The 17,949-nt window shown below is 45.5% G+C and overlaps 2 protein-coding genes across 2 annotated transcripts in view; one reads left to right on the forward strand and one right to left on the reverse strand.

The window, feature by feature from the left end:
* Positions 1-603, forward strand: part of Hexb (hexosaminidase subunit beta) — a 27,871-nt gene extending 27,268 nt beyond the window's left edge. Inside the window, exons 15-16 of the mRNA XM_021180112.3 lie at positions 120-224; positions 432-603. Coding sequence (XP_021035771.1) covers positions 120-224; positions 432-492 — 166 coding nt within the window. The 3' untranslated portion in view covers positions 493-603. The remainder of the gene's footprint in view (positions 1-119; positions 225-431) is intronic.
* Gfm2 (GTP dependent ribosome recycling factor mitochondrial 2) overlaps positions 570-17,949 on the reverse strand; it is a 45,620-nt gene continuing 28,240 nt past the window's right edge. Inside the window, exons 16-21 of the mRNA XM_021180110.3 lie at positions 11,106-11,182; positions 6,799-6,937; positions 4,588-4,767; positions 4,223-4,338; positions 1,981-2,163; positions 570-1,416 (exon numbers count right to left, since the gene is read on the reverse strand). Of these exons, the coding sequence (XP_021035769.1) occupies positions 1,279-1,416; positions 1,981-2,163; positions 4,223-4,338; positions 4,588-4,767; positions 6,799-6,937; positions 11,106-11,182 (833 nt within the window). The 3' untranslated portion in view covers positions 570-1,278. The remainder of the gene's footprint in view (positions 1,417-1,980; positions 2,164-4,222; positions 4,339-4,587; positions 4,768-6,798; positions 6,938-11,105; positions 11,183-17,949) is intronic.

The following is a 17,949-nucleotide window of genomic DNA, read 5'->3' on the forward strand; positions in this document are numbered from 1 at the left end:
GGATGCCTTGGCTTTATTCTCCATGTAAGCAGGAGAGAGCTCTTAATCTCCTTATGCAGGTGACTTAAGGGAAAAAAAAAGTCTAAACTGCTTTGGAAATTGCATATTTTAAAAACCAGGCCTCGAGCAAGCGCTGTTGGTGAGAGACTCTGGAGCCCTAAAACTGTCACTGACCTAGAAAATGCCTACAAACGGCTGGCCGTGCACCGCTGCAGAATGGTCAGGTGAGACCCTTCCTCCCCGATCCAGGATCTCTTCCATTCATTGTCACTAGCCCATGGAAGATATATTTCAGTATAACTGCCATCTTAAGGGAGTTAGTAGCTTAAATTAGAATATTAAATCGTTGCAAAGGTGGGAGAGGATTTGCTAAGGTGCCATGAGACGGGAGGCCACCATTTAAAACATCTCTCTGTGTTGTCTGTCTACAGCCGTGGAATAGCTGCACAACCTCTCTATACTGGATACTGTAACTATGAGAATAAAATATAGAAGTGACAGACGTCTACAACATTTCAGCTATGATCATGTTGATTCTGAAATCATGTAAATTAAGATTTGTTAGGCTGTTTTTTTAAATAAACCATCTTTTTATTGATTGAATCTTTCTATCCCTGAATCAAACACTGAATCTTTGATGTGAGCAGCTTAAGAAAATAAAAGGAAAAGCTTTGCACTTGCACTCAGTACTCCAGAGCGCTGCACTGTGTGAGTACCGTCATCTTGCATTGGTTTACAAGAGAAATGTGAGGCTGGAAAGAAGGCTCAGGTATTTAAGACTGACCACTCTTGCAGAGGACCCGAGCTCAGGTCCTGGAGCTCCATAGCCACACCACAATTCCAGCTCCAGGGGGATGGAACATCTCAAAAGTAAAACAAGAAATGTCCTCCCAGGCGCAGGCTTCTGGACTCTTGCTCCCGGGGGTGGTGCTGTCTGGGAGGTTTAGGCAGTGTATCCTGGCTTCAGGAAGTTCATCACTAGGTGGACTTTGAGAGCTCATTGCCTTGCTTCCTGCTGAGAAAAGAAACCCCCCCTTTTTTTTTTTCTAAGCTGCCCTGGCCAGGTTATTTTTATCACAGTACCAGAAATGGCAGGGATAACCAGGGCCCAGCTGCGGTGCATTAAGAATGGCAGCTCCAAGGCCACTCTGCTGGGTCCTGTCAAGTTCTTTCCACACCAAAGCAGCAATTTACTAGCCAGTTAATAGAACAGCATTCTTGCCGGGAATAAAGCAGGCGGCTGGCCCAGCTTTCCCCGCTTTCCCCGCTTCCAAGGGCCTATAGCCCAGGGGCCAAACCACTCCTCTGGTTGAGTAGAGCGCTCTGGTCTTGAGGACTCATGGCTTGGTAAGTTGACAGTTCTAAGGCAAAAGTAGCTGAGCCAGATGTCAGAGTTCGAAGCACAGTTGAATATCCCTAATGAAAGAAAGTTCAGTTTGTTACTGCACTTAATTTACGCCTTACATTTCTTATCTTGGGGATTATCTTTAGACCTCAGAAGAGAAGGTGGTGGTGAGTACCACCGCCTCCAGGGAGAGGTTTTCACAAAGAAAGAAAAGGGAAATACTATGAGAAAACCTTTGCATAGGTGATCTATGCACGCATTCTGAGGTAACTGACTCTGTCCTTCCCTCTTGTCTGTCAGTACCTCATGTCTGTCCTAGGGGCACAAGAGCCTGGGTGGGGAAGACAAAACTTATCAGAAAAGAAAATACATGGAAGCAGGGGTTAGACAGTTAACAGCCTGACCACATTTGTGACACTGTGCCTTAATCTTTGTGGCTCTGTGATTGAAAGTAACATGCCTGAAAAGCAGTGTTCCCGAGTTCTCAGCCACCACTGAAGGCAAAGTTCCATGGTGGCTGAAACCTTGGCATGCATTCTGTAAACCCAAGCCCGATGCCCACAGTGTCACTCACACCGTCACGGTCGTCTCCTAGAGTAAACACCGTGTGCATGTGTCAAATGCAAACAACTCACCATTATCTCTGCTAAAGGAACAAATCCTACAACAACTCTGTTGTCTTGGCGACTCTGGATTTCCTGAATGTTCCCTCTTCTTTGTGCCAAGTCTGCCAGGACAGGGCTGAGGTACTCCCTGCTCACGGTGACCTCGAGACTCATCAGAGGTTCCAGCACCTGTTTGTCAGCTTTCTTCAGGGCCTAAAGAGATTTCATAAACTGAACAAATTTCTACTCCAGTACACGGAAGATAGAGAAAGGCTAATTCCTATATTCCTGAGCAGAGGGTTCTGGGAAGCTCACTGGCTTTAACACTCCACAGAGAACACTGTATAAGGAGCCAAGAAGTTAGAACTTGTACAGTGGCCACATGCTGGAAAGAACAGCAAAGGAGAGCACCGTAAAAAGCCAACAACAAAGGCAACAGTCAAGACAACTGTCTACAAGCAAACCCTTTCTGTAGTTACAGTTTATAATCTTAGACTTCATCGGCCACAGAGGGAACCTGACAAGATAAAACAATCATGTGGGAAAAGGTAAATATAAGAGAAAAATGCTTCCTTCAGGGAGGAACTGGCCTCCCAGAGCTGCCCTCCATCCTTTTCACAGACTTCTGAACAGTACCTCACTGCAGAGCTTCCACACCAGCAGCAGCTGCAGCCCATTTCTGAGGACTCAGTCTTGTCCCGCACTGGCCTGCTGTGGGGCAGTGTGGGTACTCTGCAGCTCCCCACTGGGCCCCAAGCCTAGCTCAGCAGTTTCTTTTCCAAGCACGTCTCTGGCCTTTCTCATTTGCTGATGGGGTTAGTAGTTCTCAGTTTGCTTAAATGTACTTCTCTGATTTCCTTTTTCCAGCAAACACCAGTATTTCTATTCCTGTTGCTGGCATCTTGATTCAGACCTCGTCTAGTTCCTGTCTGTCCTAGACTGTCTTTCCCGTGCCAAGTGCCAATTGCTTCTGTGTTCTGACTATATATACTTCACTGATCAAAACATTTATTCTCCATTGTTCCCAGAACACACTTCAAACCTTACTTAGTGCTTGAAAGCTTCAGTGTGACCTGTGACCTCACTTTACTCTCCAGTTCTAGGCTAAGGTACTCCCACACTGGGAAAGCACATGGGGGTTGATCAGATCTGGTGGGCCACTGAGGCAGGAGGCAGAAGGCCATGACACTCAGGACAACTCAGGTGATCACATGCGTGGTATTTTGAGAGGGAGGATGCTTGGCCTAAATCTGTTTTTCAATGGGACTGATTTGTTCTTGTTTTTTAATGAAAACAATCTTATTTGGACAAATTCAAATATTTGAAATTAAGGGTTTGAGAGATGGTTCAGCAGTTAAGAATACTGTCTGGTCTTGAGTTCAATTACTAGCAACCACATAGTAGCTCAAAACCATCTGTAATGGGATTTGATGCCCTCTTCTGGCATGCAAGGGTACATAAAGATAGAGCACTCACATACATAAAATAATCTTTAAAAAGAATTTAACATTAGATTTCCATTGTCCTTTACATTAAAGCCCAATGTCAAGCTGACCTCAGATCTGTCCATTTAAATCCACCAGGCTTTGGGGCTGGAAAGATGGCTTAGCAGTTAAAAGCATTGGGTATTCTTCCACAGGACCTGGCAATTCAATTTCCAGCATCTATATAGCAGCTTACACATTCTGCTAACTCCAGTTCCAGAGCTTCTGACACCCTCATACAAACATACATGTAGGCAAACACCAATGCACATAAGATAAAAATAATCTATCTAATTAATATATATATATATATATATATTCCCCTCTCCCCAACCAGGCTTGTAGCTAACTGTAACATCTCAAAAGTAAAAAAAGAAATGTCTAAAGGTACACTCTTCACAGGCCCAGGTTTTGTTTGGAAAGATCTTTTGGTAAAATCAGAATGTTTTGTTTAACCTGTCTGACCAGTAATTTCTAAAATCTTTCAAATGAAAATTTAGTTTTAGAAATCAAAGTTTTCCCATACAAGAGCTAGTTTAAAATGTTTAAATCCCATTTGTGTGTGTGGTATGTGCTCATGTAGAGGTCATAGGACAACGTTCTGAAGCCACAAGGCCTCTCTACTATGCAGTTCCTGAGCATTAAACTCAGAAGTAGGCTTGGTGCTAAGTACCTTTACCCTCTGATACTGGATCTGGGTGGCCCCATGGTGACATAAGGTCTGTGGAATGTGTGGTACTGGCATCAGTGCCCATCCTTAACGCAGAAGCATGAAGGGTGCTCCGTACCTTCTGCATACACCGTGAGATGCAGGCAGTGACCATAGTTGTGGAGGTGCCAGGGTGAATCATCAGTGAGTGCAATGTCATTGCCACGTCCTGGACTGGGGATCCGAGCAGAGGTCCTGGGTGGGGAGAATAAAGCACACAGTACACACAGTCCAATAACAAGGAGCAATGCAGCACGAATTCACGTGAAGTCCAAGCACAGAGAACACTGGCGTGTCTGTAGCACACGGACCAACTCAGGCTGAGTATAACATCGAGGCCCAGTGTGCAGTGCACTCTGGTACGCCCAAGATCCTGGCTCAAACTCCAGCATGAGGGAAAAAAGGAAATAAATAGTCACCAGGAGACAGGTGTGCGTCCCTCACCCTGGAGGCATGCGCTGTGGACGGCACTTTCAATGGCCTCCCGAGAGGCCTGCAGCAGGTCTTCACCCACACAGTCAGCATACTCGATCGTGGCCACGGCACAGGGCTCTTCCGATGGCCGGACTTCCAGCTCCGCACTCACCAAGTGCCGCTTGTCTCCGAGCACCCTATCGAGGGTGTCTGCAGACAAACACATGGAAATGTGTGAAGAATAAGGAGGGGCCTGCACACGAGGCTCAACGTTTGCCAGGATAATGAAGGAAGCCAAAGAAAGATGCCAGGAACAGGCTGCCCCAGGACACTGCCTGCCCTCGCTGAGACTGCCTGCATCTGAGTCCCCTCAAAACTAAGTCTTTAAAAGTATCAACCTTGGGAAAAAGGTAACACTCAAATTGTATGACATCTAGAGGGTACAAAAAGCTGATAATAAAAACTATAAACCTTGTTTCTCTGCCAATTTCCAAATTTAAATTTCCTATATTCCTTCAGCAATATTTAATGTTTCTCCCCTCCCTCCCCCAAAACCAGTAAAGTATTTCCTGAAATACAGAAAAACAGCTTTTCGTGTTTTGTTTTGTTTTTGGATAGAGGGTTCTACTTTCTTTGTAAGTACTGGGGACTGAACCCAGAGACTTTGCTCCCCCATTGACTATGTCCACATTCTTACAGCACTTGTTACCAACACCTGCCCTGAGCACACATCTGCTGTCTTTAGTGTCCTCACTGTATGCATCCTGTGCACATCTGCTGTCTTTAGTGTCCTCACTGTGTGCCACTGTGCACATCTGCTGTCTTCAGTGTCCTCACTGTGTGCCCCCTGTGCACATCTGCTGTCTTCAGTGTCCTCACTGTGTGCCCCCTGTGCACATCTGCTGTCTTCAGTGTCCTCACTGTGTGCCACTGTGCACATCTGCTGTCTTCAGTGTCCTCACTGTGTGTGCCCTGTGCACATCTGTTTACTTTTGCCATTTGCTTTCCCTACAGGCCATGCTCCCATCCCAGCCGCATCTCATATAAACGAGACCATATTTATGAATAATTTCACATCATACTCAGTAGTGCGCATTTACGGTACTTCATCCTCTATCTGGGTTTTAATGATTCCATATTTGACAGTGAGCATAATTTTTAAGCTGGTTCCTGTAATCTTTGGGACCTTTATTTCCTTTTATAAAGCATTTATTTGTATAGTACGTTACTGTGGGATGCCCTTGAGTTATACGTTGAAATACATCTCTCTAGAGTTCTGCTTCCTTTAATTTCTTCAAAAGAAGAACCTATCCATAAGTACCTAAATCCTTCTTAATGTTTCTCACACAAGCTGGTTCTGGGGCTTTAGGCTTAAAGCTCTGCGTTAGAAGCTTGTAACTGCAGATCCTGATGTTCCCCTCGACACCATGCCCAGACACGTTTCTTGTCTCCTGACTGTGTAGACAAAACTCCCAAGTTTCCTCTTTCTGAGATGAAGTGGCCTCCAGACCCTGGGGGGGGAGGACAGCAGAGTCCCCCAGGAAGAGGGCTGCAGTGGTTCCCCCTTCCTCTCTCCTCCACTCTAACCAGCTCGGGTCTTAGTTAGGAGGGCGTTACTTGAGTCACCCTGCATTTTCACTGTTGCAGGTGCATGGTCCTGCAGCAGAGTTCCTGTGTCACTGCAGTCATGTTCCGTTAACTTTCCAGGAGTCAGTCAAATGTGGTCAACAGACTCAGCAGTGCTGTTTTCCCAAGGGCGATCCGCATACCCTCAGCACTTCCGGCCTGCATTACTTCCCAACCTGTCCATGACAGCTCACCTTGAGGTGAACAGTGACCATTGTTATTTTGCTTAAGGGAACCAAGTACAGAAAACCTGAGTGCTGACATTCAGGACAGTCACACAGAAACTGCACCTCCTCTAGCATGCTATCTGTAAAGGGACACTGTATTCAATAACGGAATTATTAATGGACTTCATACAATAAATATGAATTGACTTCAAATTCTTAGTCCCATTTCAGTGGTAAGGGCTGGAACAAGCCAGTGATTTCACTGTCCCACGGCCACAAGGAAACACATTTGTCTGATGGGTGGGTAGCAGTGGTACCAGGCCTTCTGTGCTAATTTTTTTTTAAATACACACAGTAAAACTGTGGGAGACACTAGAAACTGTGACTTCTGTTTACACAACTAAACACTAAACAAACCCAGAATGTCCAAACTGTTGTATTTTTTTACCTGCGGCGCGAACTGAGTTTAAGATGGTTTCCCGGTACGCCACCTGCAGAGGCCCTAGATAGGTCTCTAGGCCATACTCCCTCTTGATACGGTCATGAATAATCTCAATATGTAGCTCCCCCATACCACACAGGACAGTCTAGTAACAAAAAGGAAAAAAATAAAAACAAAAAAATAAAACAAGGCCAGGTGTGGTGGCACACGTCTTTAATCCCAGCACTCAGGAGGCAGAGGCAGGTGGATTTCTGAGTTCGAGGCCAGCCTGGTCTACAAAGTGAGTTCCAAGACAGCCAGGACTATACAGAGAAACCCTGTCTCAAAAAAACAAAAAAAATAAATAAATAAATAAAATAAAAATAAAAAATAAAACAAAATACTATATATAGAAAAAATAAATGCAAAGTATGATAAAAAGAAATGATGTTCACATATTTAAGTAATTTTCTATTAATTATGACTGAGTTTCTTTTGAAAACTTTCTGAGGGCTCCTACCTGAGAACACTACTTCTGACTAGAATATAAACCAAATGCAGTGACCTCTGGGCACTGTCTCTGCCCATGACAGTCTGGTGACCAGCTGTGTAAGTGGCACCAAGTTAGGGTCACACACACTTCCTAACCTGGCTGGAGCAACAGGAGTGCAATCAATGCTCACAACTTCAGGATTATGCCTCTTATCTCCTTTCTTTGTATGCAGTTTGCTTGTTATTTATTGTTATTGTATGTGTGCTATGTTTGTGTATGGTGTAAGGAAGAGGCATGTGTAGAGGTCAGAGGACAGCTTATTTAGATTCCAGGATGGAATCCAGGTGTCTGTTGTGTGCAGCCAGTGACTTTACACACTGAGAAATCTCACTGGGCCTAGTTTTAATATTTTATGTGTATGGATATTTTGCCTGCATGTGTGTCTGTATTCTATTGGCATGCCTGGTGACTAAAAAGCCATAAGAGGGCATTGGAGTTGAAAACAGAAGTGAATCATCATGTAAGTGTTGGGAATTGAACTCAGGACCTCTAGAATAGTCAGTATTCTTAACCACTGAGCCATCTCTCCAGTCCTCCTCATTTAATTTTTGACAGGGTTTCACTTGTGTGCCGTCCAACTTCATATCAAACTTGTAGCAATCATATTACCTTAGCCTCTCAAGTATTGGAATCACAGGCAAGAGACACCCAACCTGCTAAACCCTTTATCTTGTCTTTTTTTCAGGGCTGGTGGTGGAATCACAGGCAAGAGACACCCCAAACCTGGCTAAACCCTTTATCTTGTCTTTTTTTCAGGGCTGGTGGTGGAATCACAGGCAAGAGACACCCAAACCTGGCTAAACCCTTTATCTTGTCTTTTTTTCAGGGCTGGTGGTGGAATCACAGGCAAGAGACACCCCAAACCTGGCTAAACCCTTTATCTTGTCTTTTTTTCAGGGCTGGTGGTGGAATCACAGGCAAGAGACACCCCAAACCTGCTAAACCCTTTATCTTGTCTTTTTTTCAGGGCTGGTGGTGGAATCACAGGCAAGAGACACCCAAACCTGCTAAACCCTTTATCTTGTCTTTTTTTCAGGGCTGGTGGTGGAATCACAGGCAAGAGACACCCCAAACCTGGCTAAACCCTTTATCTTGTCTTTTTTTCAGGGCTGGTGGTGGAATCACAGGCAAGAGACACCCAAACCTGGCTAAACCCTTTATCTTGTCTTTTTTTCAGGGCTGGTGGTGGAATCACAGGCAAGAGACACCCCAAACCTGGCTAAACCCTTTATCTTGTCTTTTTTTCAGGGCTGGTGGTGGAATCACAGGCAAGAGACACCCAAACCTGGCTAAACCCTTTATCTTGTCTTTTTTTCAGGGCTGGTGGTGGAATCACAGGCAAGAGACACCCCAAACCTGGCTAAACCCTTTATCTTGTCTTTTTTTCAGGGCTGGTGTGGAATCACAGGCAAGAGACACCCAAACCTGCTAAACCCTTTATCTTGTCTTTTTTTCAGGGCTGGTGGTGGAATCACAGGCAAGAGACACCCCAAACCTGGCTAAACCCTTTATCTTGTCTTTTTTTCAGGGCTGGTGGTGGAATCACAGGCAAGAGACACCCAAACCTGGCTAAACCCTTTATCTTGTCTTTTTTTCAGGGCTGGTGGTGGAATCACAGGCAAGAGACACCCCAAACCTGGCTAAACCCTTTATCTTGTCTTTTTTTCAGGGCTGGTGGTGGAATCACAGGCAAGAGACACCCCAAACCTGGCTAAACCCTTTATCTTGTCTTTTTTTCAGGGCTGGTGGTGGAATCACAGGCAAGAGACACCCAAACCTGGCTAAACCCTTTATCTTGTCTTTTTTTCAGGGCTGGTGGTGGAATCACAGGCAAGAGACACCCCAAACCTGGCTAAACCCTTTATCTTGTCTTTTTTTCAGGGGTGGTGGTGGAATTTTTAAGACAGAGTCTCACTATGTAGCTCTGGCCGGTCTGGAACTCACTTTGTATACCAGGCTGCTCTAGAATTCAGAGATCCAGAACCCAGATGTCCCTCAACAGAGGAATGGATACAGAAAATGTGGTTTGTACAATGAAGTACTACACAGATATCAAAAATAATGAATTTGCCGGGTGGTGGTGGCACACGCCTTTAATCCCAGCACTTGGAAGGTAGAGGCAAGCAGATTTCTGAGTTTGAGGCCAGCCTGGTCTACCAAGTGAGTTCCAGGACTGCCAGGGCTATACAGAGAAACCCTGTCTCGAAAACCCAAAATAAATAAATAAATTAATTAATTAATGAAATTCTTAGACAAATGGATGAATCTGGAGGATATCATCCTGAGTGAGGTAACCCAATCACAAAAGAACACACATGATATGCAGTCACTGATAAGTGGATATTAGCCCAGAAGCTCAGAATACCTAAGATACAATTTGCAAAACACATGAAACTCAAAGTGTGGATACTTCAATCCTTCTTAGAAGGGGGAAGAAAATACCCATGGAAGGAGGTACAGAGACAAAGTTTGCAGCAGAGACTGAAGGAATGACCATCCAGAGACTGTCCTACTGGGGATCCATCCCATATACAGTCACCAAACCCAGACACTATTGCAGATGCCAACAAGAGCTTGCTGACAGGAGCCTGATATAGCTGCCTCCTGAGAGGCTCTGCCAGTGCCTGACAAAAACAGAAGTGGATGCTCACAGCCATCCATTGGATGGAGCACAGGGTCCCCAGTCAAGGAGCTAGAGAAAGTACCCAAGGAGCTGAAGGGGCTTGCAGCCCCACAGGAGGAACAACTATATGAACTAACCAGTACCCTCAGAGCTCCCTGGGACTAAACCACCAATCAAAGAAAACACCTGGGACTCATGGCTCTTCCTGCATATGTAGCAGAGGATGGCCTAGCTGGTCATCAATGGGAGGAGAGGTCCTTGGTCCTGTGAAGGTTCTATGCACCAATATAAAGAAAAGCCAGGGCCAGGATGAGGGAGTGGGTGGGTTGAGGAGCAGCGGGGGTGGGTAGATAGGGGATTTTTGGAGAGGAAACTAGGAAAGGGGATAACATTTGAAATTTAAATAAAGAAAATATCTAAAACAAACAAACAAACAAAACAAAACTCAGAAATCCACCTGTTTTCCTCCAAAGTGCCGGGATTAAAGGCAGCACCAGCGCCAGCCAGCTCAAACTCTTTTCCTAATGAAGAAGCAGGCAGCTGCTCGATAATATGGCTGAAGACAATACCTTAAGAATGGGATAAGTAACCTCCCTCAACCTCATAGATGTTTCCTTTTTTTGGTTTTTTGAGACAGGGTTTCTCTGTGTGGCCCTGGCTATCCTGGAACTCACTCTGTAGACCAGGCTGACCTCAAACTCAGAAATCCGCCTGCCTCTGCCTCCCAAGTGCTGGGATTAAAGGCGTGCGCCACCACTGCCCAGCTACATAGATGTTTCCTAAATGTTGTAGGCAGTAACAACGCCTAGGCTAGTTTGGACACGCATACAACAGAAACTGGCTTCTCTGGTTTCTGACCTCCTTTAGGATGCTACTTTTGTAAGCATCAGTGTAAGAAACATAAGAGTTGAACCTTATTTCAAAACTTCCCCAAACCAATGGGGAGTGAGCTGTATATATGAGCTGTAATTATTTTAGGGAAGAGAATGTTTATTTAGAATGACAAACTTGTCATTCTATGAATGAATCAGTGCTTCTTCCTTTCAGGAGCATAGACTAATCAATGCTCTATGCATGTCTCCCCTCCTTCCGAGGACGAGGCCATACTGTACTTACTTGTCCAGCCTCCTTCCAAGGACGAGGCCATACTGTACTTACTTGTCCAGAGTCAGGATCGAGTTTCACTTTCAAACTGGGATCTTCGCGCTGAAGGCGTTCCAAGGCATGATCCAAATCTGCGTGATTAAACAATACCTGTTATCTTCACTCCATTTCTAGGTAACAACAATAGGTTTCAAGTAGGGAGCATAGATTAACAAGCAGGTACACTGATTAGAAAAAGAACATTTCGAAGAGCCATGAATGCTCTGCAGATGCTAAATCAAGGTAAGAATTCCAAGGAGAGGTGCATGAAAGCGAGTGATGTGCAAACATCTTCACAGGAGCTGTGTAAAGCGCATGCAGGCCGCAGCCAGACAGCAGCCAGTGAAGAGCAGCAGCAGATGTGAAGGGAGATGCAAGGCAGGAGAGCATGGACTGGCAGGCAAGCCACGCTGAGAGGTTTGGCTTTACACTGGGAAGCCACTGAAGGGCTTTATAGGGACAGTAACCTAATCTGGTTCTATAGCATAATCTAGGAGCTGACCAAAAAAAGAAAGTCATTATGCCTTCAGAAACACTGGCTACAATGGGGAGAACACCCTATGGCCAGTTCTCAACCCCAGGAGAAATGAAGATGACTCATTTGTGTCAAATATGCTACGTGGAGTAAGTCAATAATGACTTTAGCTGAGAAGCGTGCTTGCCTTCTTTATAAAAGTTCCAGAGACAAAAGCACAGTTGAAGCAAAGGAGCTGAACTGCAGATCAATGAGTTCACCTTTATCAACTGCATCCATTCACTTGTCTCTTAGGTCTATAAACCAAGAGTTCTAGGCTGTGCTGTCCATTTCTAAGTGTTACTCGTCTGAATTCATCGGTGCTGTAAATGCAAAATGCACAGCAGATTTCAAAGACTGCGTCTGAGAGCTCTGACTGCTTGCATGTCTGCACCACGTGCATGCTGTGTTCTTGGAGGCCAGGGGTCACACTCTGCAAATGGAGTTACAAAGTTGCTAGGCACCGTGACCCAGCGCTGGGTGCTGACCTCTGCAAGAGCAGAGTGCCCTCTTTACTACTGCACCAGCTCTCTAGACCCCATTAAGACTCTTCACTACTGCACCAGCTCTCTAGACCTCATTAAGACTCTTCACTACTGCACCAGCTCTCTAGACCCCATTAAGACTCTTCACTACTGCACCAGCTCTCTAGACCCCATTAAGACTCTTCACTACTGCACCAGCTCTGTAGAGCTCATTACTACTCTTTACTACTGCACCAGCTCTCTAGACCTCATTAAGACTCTTCACTACTGCACCAGCTCTGTAGAGCTCATTAAGACTCTTCACTACTGCACCAGTTCTCTAGACCTCATTAAGACTCTTCACTACTGCACCAGCTCTCTAGACCTCACTAAGACTCTTCAATACTGCACCAGCTCTCTAGAGCTCATTAAGACTCTTCACTACTGCACCAGCTCTCTAGACCTCATTAAGAATCTTCACTACTGCACCAGCTCTCTAGACCTCATTAAGACTCTTCACTACTGCACCAGCTCTCTAGAGCTCATTAAGACTCTTCACTACTGCACCAGCTCTCTAGACCTCATTAAGACTCTTCACTACTGCACCAGCTCTCTAGACCTCATTAAGACTCTTCACTACTGCACCAGCTCTCTAGACCTCATTAAGACTCTTCACTACTGCACCAGCTCTCTAGACCTCATTAATGCTCTTCACTACTTCACCAGCTCTCTAGAGCTCATTAAGACACTTCACTACTGCACCAGCTCTCTAGAGCTCATTAATTCTCTTCACTACTGCACCAGCTCTCTAGAGCTCATTAAGACTCTTCACTACTGCACCAGCTCTCTAGAGCTCATTAATGCTCTTCACTACTGCACCAGCTCTCTAGAGCTCATTAAGACTCTTCACTACTGCACCAGCTCTCTAGAGCTCATTAATGCTCTTCACTACTGCACCAGCTCTCTAGACCTCATTAAGACTCTTCACTACTGCACCAGCTCTCTAGACCTCATTAAGACTCTTCACTACTGCACCAGCTCTCTAGACCTCATTAAGACTCTTCACTACTGCACCAGCTCTCTAGACCTCATTAAGACTCTTCACTACTGCACCAGCTCTCTAGACCTCATTAAGACTCTTCACTACTGCACCAGCTCTCTAGACCTCATTAAGACTCTTCACTACTGCACCAGCTCTGTAGAGCTCATTAATGCTCTTCACTACTGCACCAGCTCTCTAGAGCTCATTAAGACTCTTCACTACTGCACCAGCTCTCTAGAGCTCATTAATTCTCTTCACTACTGCACCAGCTCTCTTGAGCTCATTAAGACTCTTCACTACTGCACCAGCTCTCTAGAGCTCATTAATGCTCTTCACTACTGCACGAGCTCTCTAGAGCTCATTAATGCTCTTCACTACTGCACCAGCTCTCTAGAGCTCATTAATGCTCTTCACTACTGCACCAGCTCTCTAGACCTCATTAAGACTCTTCACTACTGCACCAGCTCTCTAGACCTCATTAAGACTCTTCACTACTGCACCAGCTCTCTAGACCTCATTAAGACTCTTCACTACTGCACCAGCTCTCTAGACCTCATTAAGACTCTTCACTACTGCACCAGCTCTCTAGACCTCATTAAGACTCTTCACTACTGCACCAGCTCTCTAGACCCCATTAAGACTCCTCACTACTGCACCAGCTCTCTAGACCCCATTAAGACTCTTCACTACTGCACCAGCTCTCTAGACCCCATTAAGACTCCTCACCACTGCACCAGCTCTCTGGACTCCATTAAGACTCCTCACTACTGCACCAGCTCTCTAGACCTCATTAAGACTCTTCACTACTGCACCAGCTCTCTAGACCTCATTAAGACTCTTCACTACTGCACCAGCTCTCTAGACCCCATTAAGACTCCTCACTACTGCACCAGCTCTCTAGACCCCATTAAGACTCTTCACTACTGTACCAGCTCTCTAGACCTCATTAAGACTCTTCACTACTGCACCAGCTCTCTAGACCTCATTAAGACTCTTCACTACTGCACCAGCTCTCTAGACCTCATTAAGACTCTTCACTACTGCACCAGCTCTCTAGACCTCATTAAGACTCTTCACTACTGCACCAGCTCTCTAGACCTCATTAAGACTCTTCACTACTGCACCAGCTCTCTAGAGCTCATTAATGCTCTTCACTACTGCACCAGCTCTCTAGACCTCATTAAGACTCTTCACTACTGCACCAGCTCTCTAGACCTCATTAAGACTCTTCACTACTGCACCAGCTCTCTAGACCTCATTAAGACTCTTCACTACTGCACCAGCTCTCTAGACCTCATTAAGACTCTTCACTACTGCACCAGCTCTCTAGACCCCATTAAGACTCTTCACTACTGCACCAGCTCTCTAGACCCCATTAAGACTCTTCACTACTGCACCAGCTCTCTAGACCTCATTAAGACTCTTCACTACTGCACCAGCTCTCTAGACCTCATTAAGACTCTTCACTACTGCACCAGTTCTCTAGACCTCATTAAGACTCTTCACTACTGCACCAGCTCTCTAGACCTCATTAAGACTCCTCACTACTGCACCAGCTCTCTAGACCTCATTAAGACTCCTCACTACTGCACCAGCTCTCTAGACCCCATTAAGACTCCTCACTATTGCACCAGCTCTCTAGACCCCATTAAGACTCTTCACTACTGCACCAGCTCTCTAGACCCCATTAAGACTCTTCACTACTGCACCAGCTCTCTAGACCTCATTAAGACTCTTCACTACTGCACCAGCTCTCTAGAGCTCATTAAGACTCTTCACTACTGCACCAGCTCTCTAGACCTCATTAAGACTCTTCACTTCTGCACCAGCTCTCTAGACCTCATTAAGACTCTTCACTACTGCACCAGCTCTCTAGACCCCATTAAGACTCTTCACTACTGCACCAGCTTCTAGACCTCATTAAGACTCTTCACTACTGCACCAGCTCTCTAGACCCCATTAAGACTCTTCACTACTGCACCAGCTCTGTAGAGCTCATTACTACTCTTTACTACTGCACCAGCTCTCTAGACCTCATTAAGACTCTTCACTACTGCACCAGCTCTGTAGAGCTCATTAAGACTCTTCACTACTGCACCAGTTCTCTAGACCTCATTAAGACTCTTCACTACTGCACCAGCTCTCTAGACCTCACTAAGACTCTTCAATACTGCACCAGCTCTCTAGAGCTCATTAAGACTTTTCACTACTGCACCAGCTCTCTAGACCTCATTAAGAATCTTCACTACTGCACCAGCTCTCTAGACCTCATTAAGACTCTTCACTACTGCACCAGCTCTCTAGACCTCATTAAGACTCTTCACTACTGCACCAGCTCTCTAGAGATCATTAAGACTCTTCACTACTGCACCAGCTCTCTAGACCTCATTAAGAATCTTCACTACTGCACCAGCTCTCTAGACCTCATTAAGACTCTTCACTACTGCACCAGCTCTCTAGACCTCATTAAGACTCTTCACTACTGCACCAGCTCTCTAGAGCTCATTAAGACTCTTCACTACTGCACCAGCTCTCTAGACCTCATTAAGACTCTTCACTACTGCACGAGCTCTCTAGACCTCATTAAGACTCTTCACTACTGCACCAGCTCTCTAGACCTCATTAAGACTCTTCACTACTGCACCAGTACTGTAGAGCTCATTAATGCTCTTCACTACTGCACCAGCTCTCTAGAGCTCATTAAGACTCTTCACTACTGCACCAGCTCTCTAGAGCTCATTAATTCTCTTCACTACTGCACCAGCTCTCTAGAGCTCATTAAGACTCTTCACTACTGCACCAGCTCTCTAGAGCTCATTAATGCTCTTCACTACTGCACCAGCTCTCTAGAGCTCATTAAGACTCTTCACTACTGCACCAGCTCTCTAGAGCTCATTAATGCTCTTCACTACTGCACCAGCTCTCTAGACCTCATTAAGACTCTTCACTACTGCACCAGCTCTCTAGACCTCATTAAGACTCTTCACTACTGCACCAGCTCTCTAGACCTCATTAAGACTCTTCACTACTGCACCAGCTCTCTAGACCCCATTAAGACTCTTCACTACTGCACCAGCTTCTAGACCTCATTAAGACTCTTCACTACTGCACCAGCTCTCTAGACCCCATTAAGACTCTTCACTACTGCACCAGCTCTGTAGAGCTCATTACTACTCTTTACTACTGCACCAGCTCTCTAGACCTCATTAAGACTCTTCACTACTGCACCAGCTCTGTAGAGCTCATTAAGACTCTTCACTACTGCACCAGTTCTCTAGACCTCATTAAGACTCTTCACTACTGCACCAGCTCTCTAGACCTCACTAAGACTCTTCAATACTGCACCAGCTCTCTAGAGCTCATTAAGACTCTTCACTACTGCACCAGCTCTCTAGACCTCATTAAGAATCTTCACTACTGCACCAGCTCTCTAGACCTCATTAAGACTCTTCACTACTGCACCAGCTCTCTAGACCTCATTAAGACTCTTCACTACTGCACCAGCTCTCTAGAGCTCATTAAGACTCTTCACTACTGCACCAGCTCTCTAGACCTCATTAAGAATCTTCACTACTGCACCAGCTCTCTAGACCTCATTAAGACTCTTCACTACTGCACCAGCTCTCTAGACCTCATTAAGACTCTTCACTACTGCACCAGCTCTCTAGACCTCATTAAGACTCTTCACTACTGCACCAGCTCTCTAGACCTCATTAAGACTCTTCACTACTGCACGAGCTCTCTAGACCTCATTAAGACTCTTCACTACTGCACTAGCTCTCTAGACCTCATTAAGACTCTTCACTACTGCACCAGCTCTGTAGAGCTCATTAATGCTCTTCACTACTGCACCAGCTCTCTAGAGCTCATTAAGACTCTTCACTACTGCACCAGCTCTCTAGAGCTCATTAATTCTCTTCACTACTGCACCAGCTCTCTAGAGCTCATTAAGACTCTTCACTACTGCACCAGCTCTCTAGAGCTCATTAATGCTCTTCACTACTGCACCAGCTCTCTAGAGCTCATTAAGACTCTTCACTACTGCACCAGCTCTCTAGAGCTCATTAATGCTCTTCACTACTGCACCAGCTCTCTAGACCTCATTAAGACTCTTCACTACTGCACCAGCTCTCTAGAGCTCATTAAGACTCTTCACTACTGCACCAGCTCTCTAGAGCTCATTAAGACTCTTCACTACTGCACCAGCTCTCTAGACCTCATTAAGACTCTTCACTACTGCACCAGCTCTCTAGACCTCATTAAGACTCTTCACTACTGCACCAGCTCTCTAGACCTCATTAAGACTCTTCACTACTGCACCAGCTCTGTAGAGCTCATTAATGCTCTTCACTACTGCACCAGCTCTCTAGAGCTCATTAAGACTCTTCACTACTGCACCAGCTCTCTAGACCTCATTAATTCTCTTCACTACTGCACCAGCTCTCTAGACCTCATTAAGACTCTTCACTACTGCACCAGCTCTCTAGAGCTCATTAATGCTCTTCACTACTGCACCAGCTCTCTAGAGCTCATTAAGGCTCTTCACTACTGCACCAGCTCTCTAGAGCTCATTAATGCTCTTCACTACTGCACCAGCTCTCTAGACCTCATTAAGACTCTTCACTACTGCACCAGCTCTCTAGACCTCATTAAGACTCTTCACTACTGCACCAGCTCTCTAGACCTCATTAAGACTCTTTACTACTGCACCAGCTCTCTAGACCTCATTAAGACTCTTCACTACTGCACCAGCTCTCTAGACCTCATTAAGACTCTTCACTACTGCACCAGCTCTCTAGACCCCATTAAGACTCCTCACTACTGCACCAGCTCTCTAGA

This window comes from Mus caroli, unplaced genomic scaffold, assembly GCF_978045245.1.
Source record: "Mus caroli unplaced genomic scaffold, Mus_caroli_1 scaffold_15, whole genome shotgun sequence".
NCBI classification, from domain to species: Eukaryota; Metazoa; Chordata; class Mammalia; order Rodentia; family Muridae; genus Mus; species Mus caroli.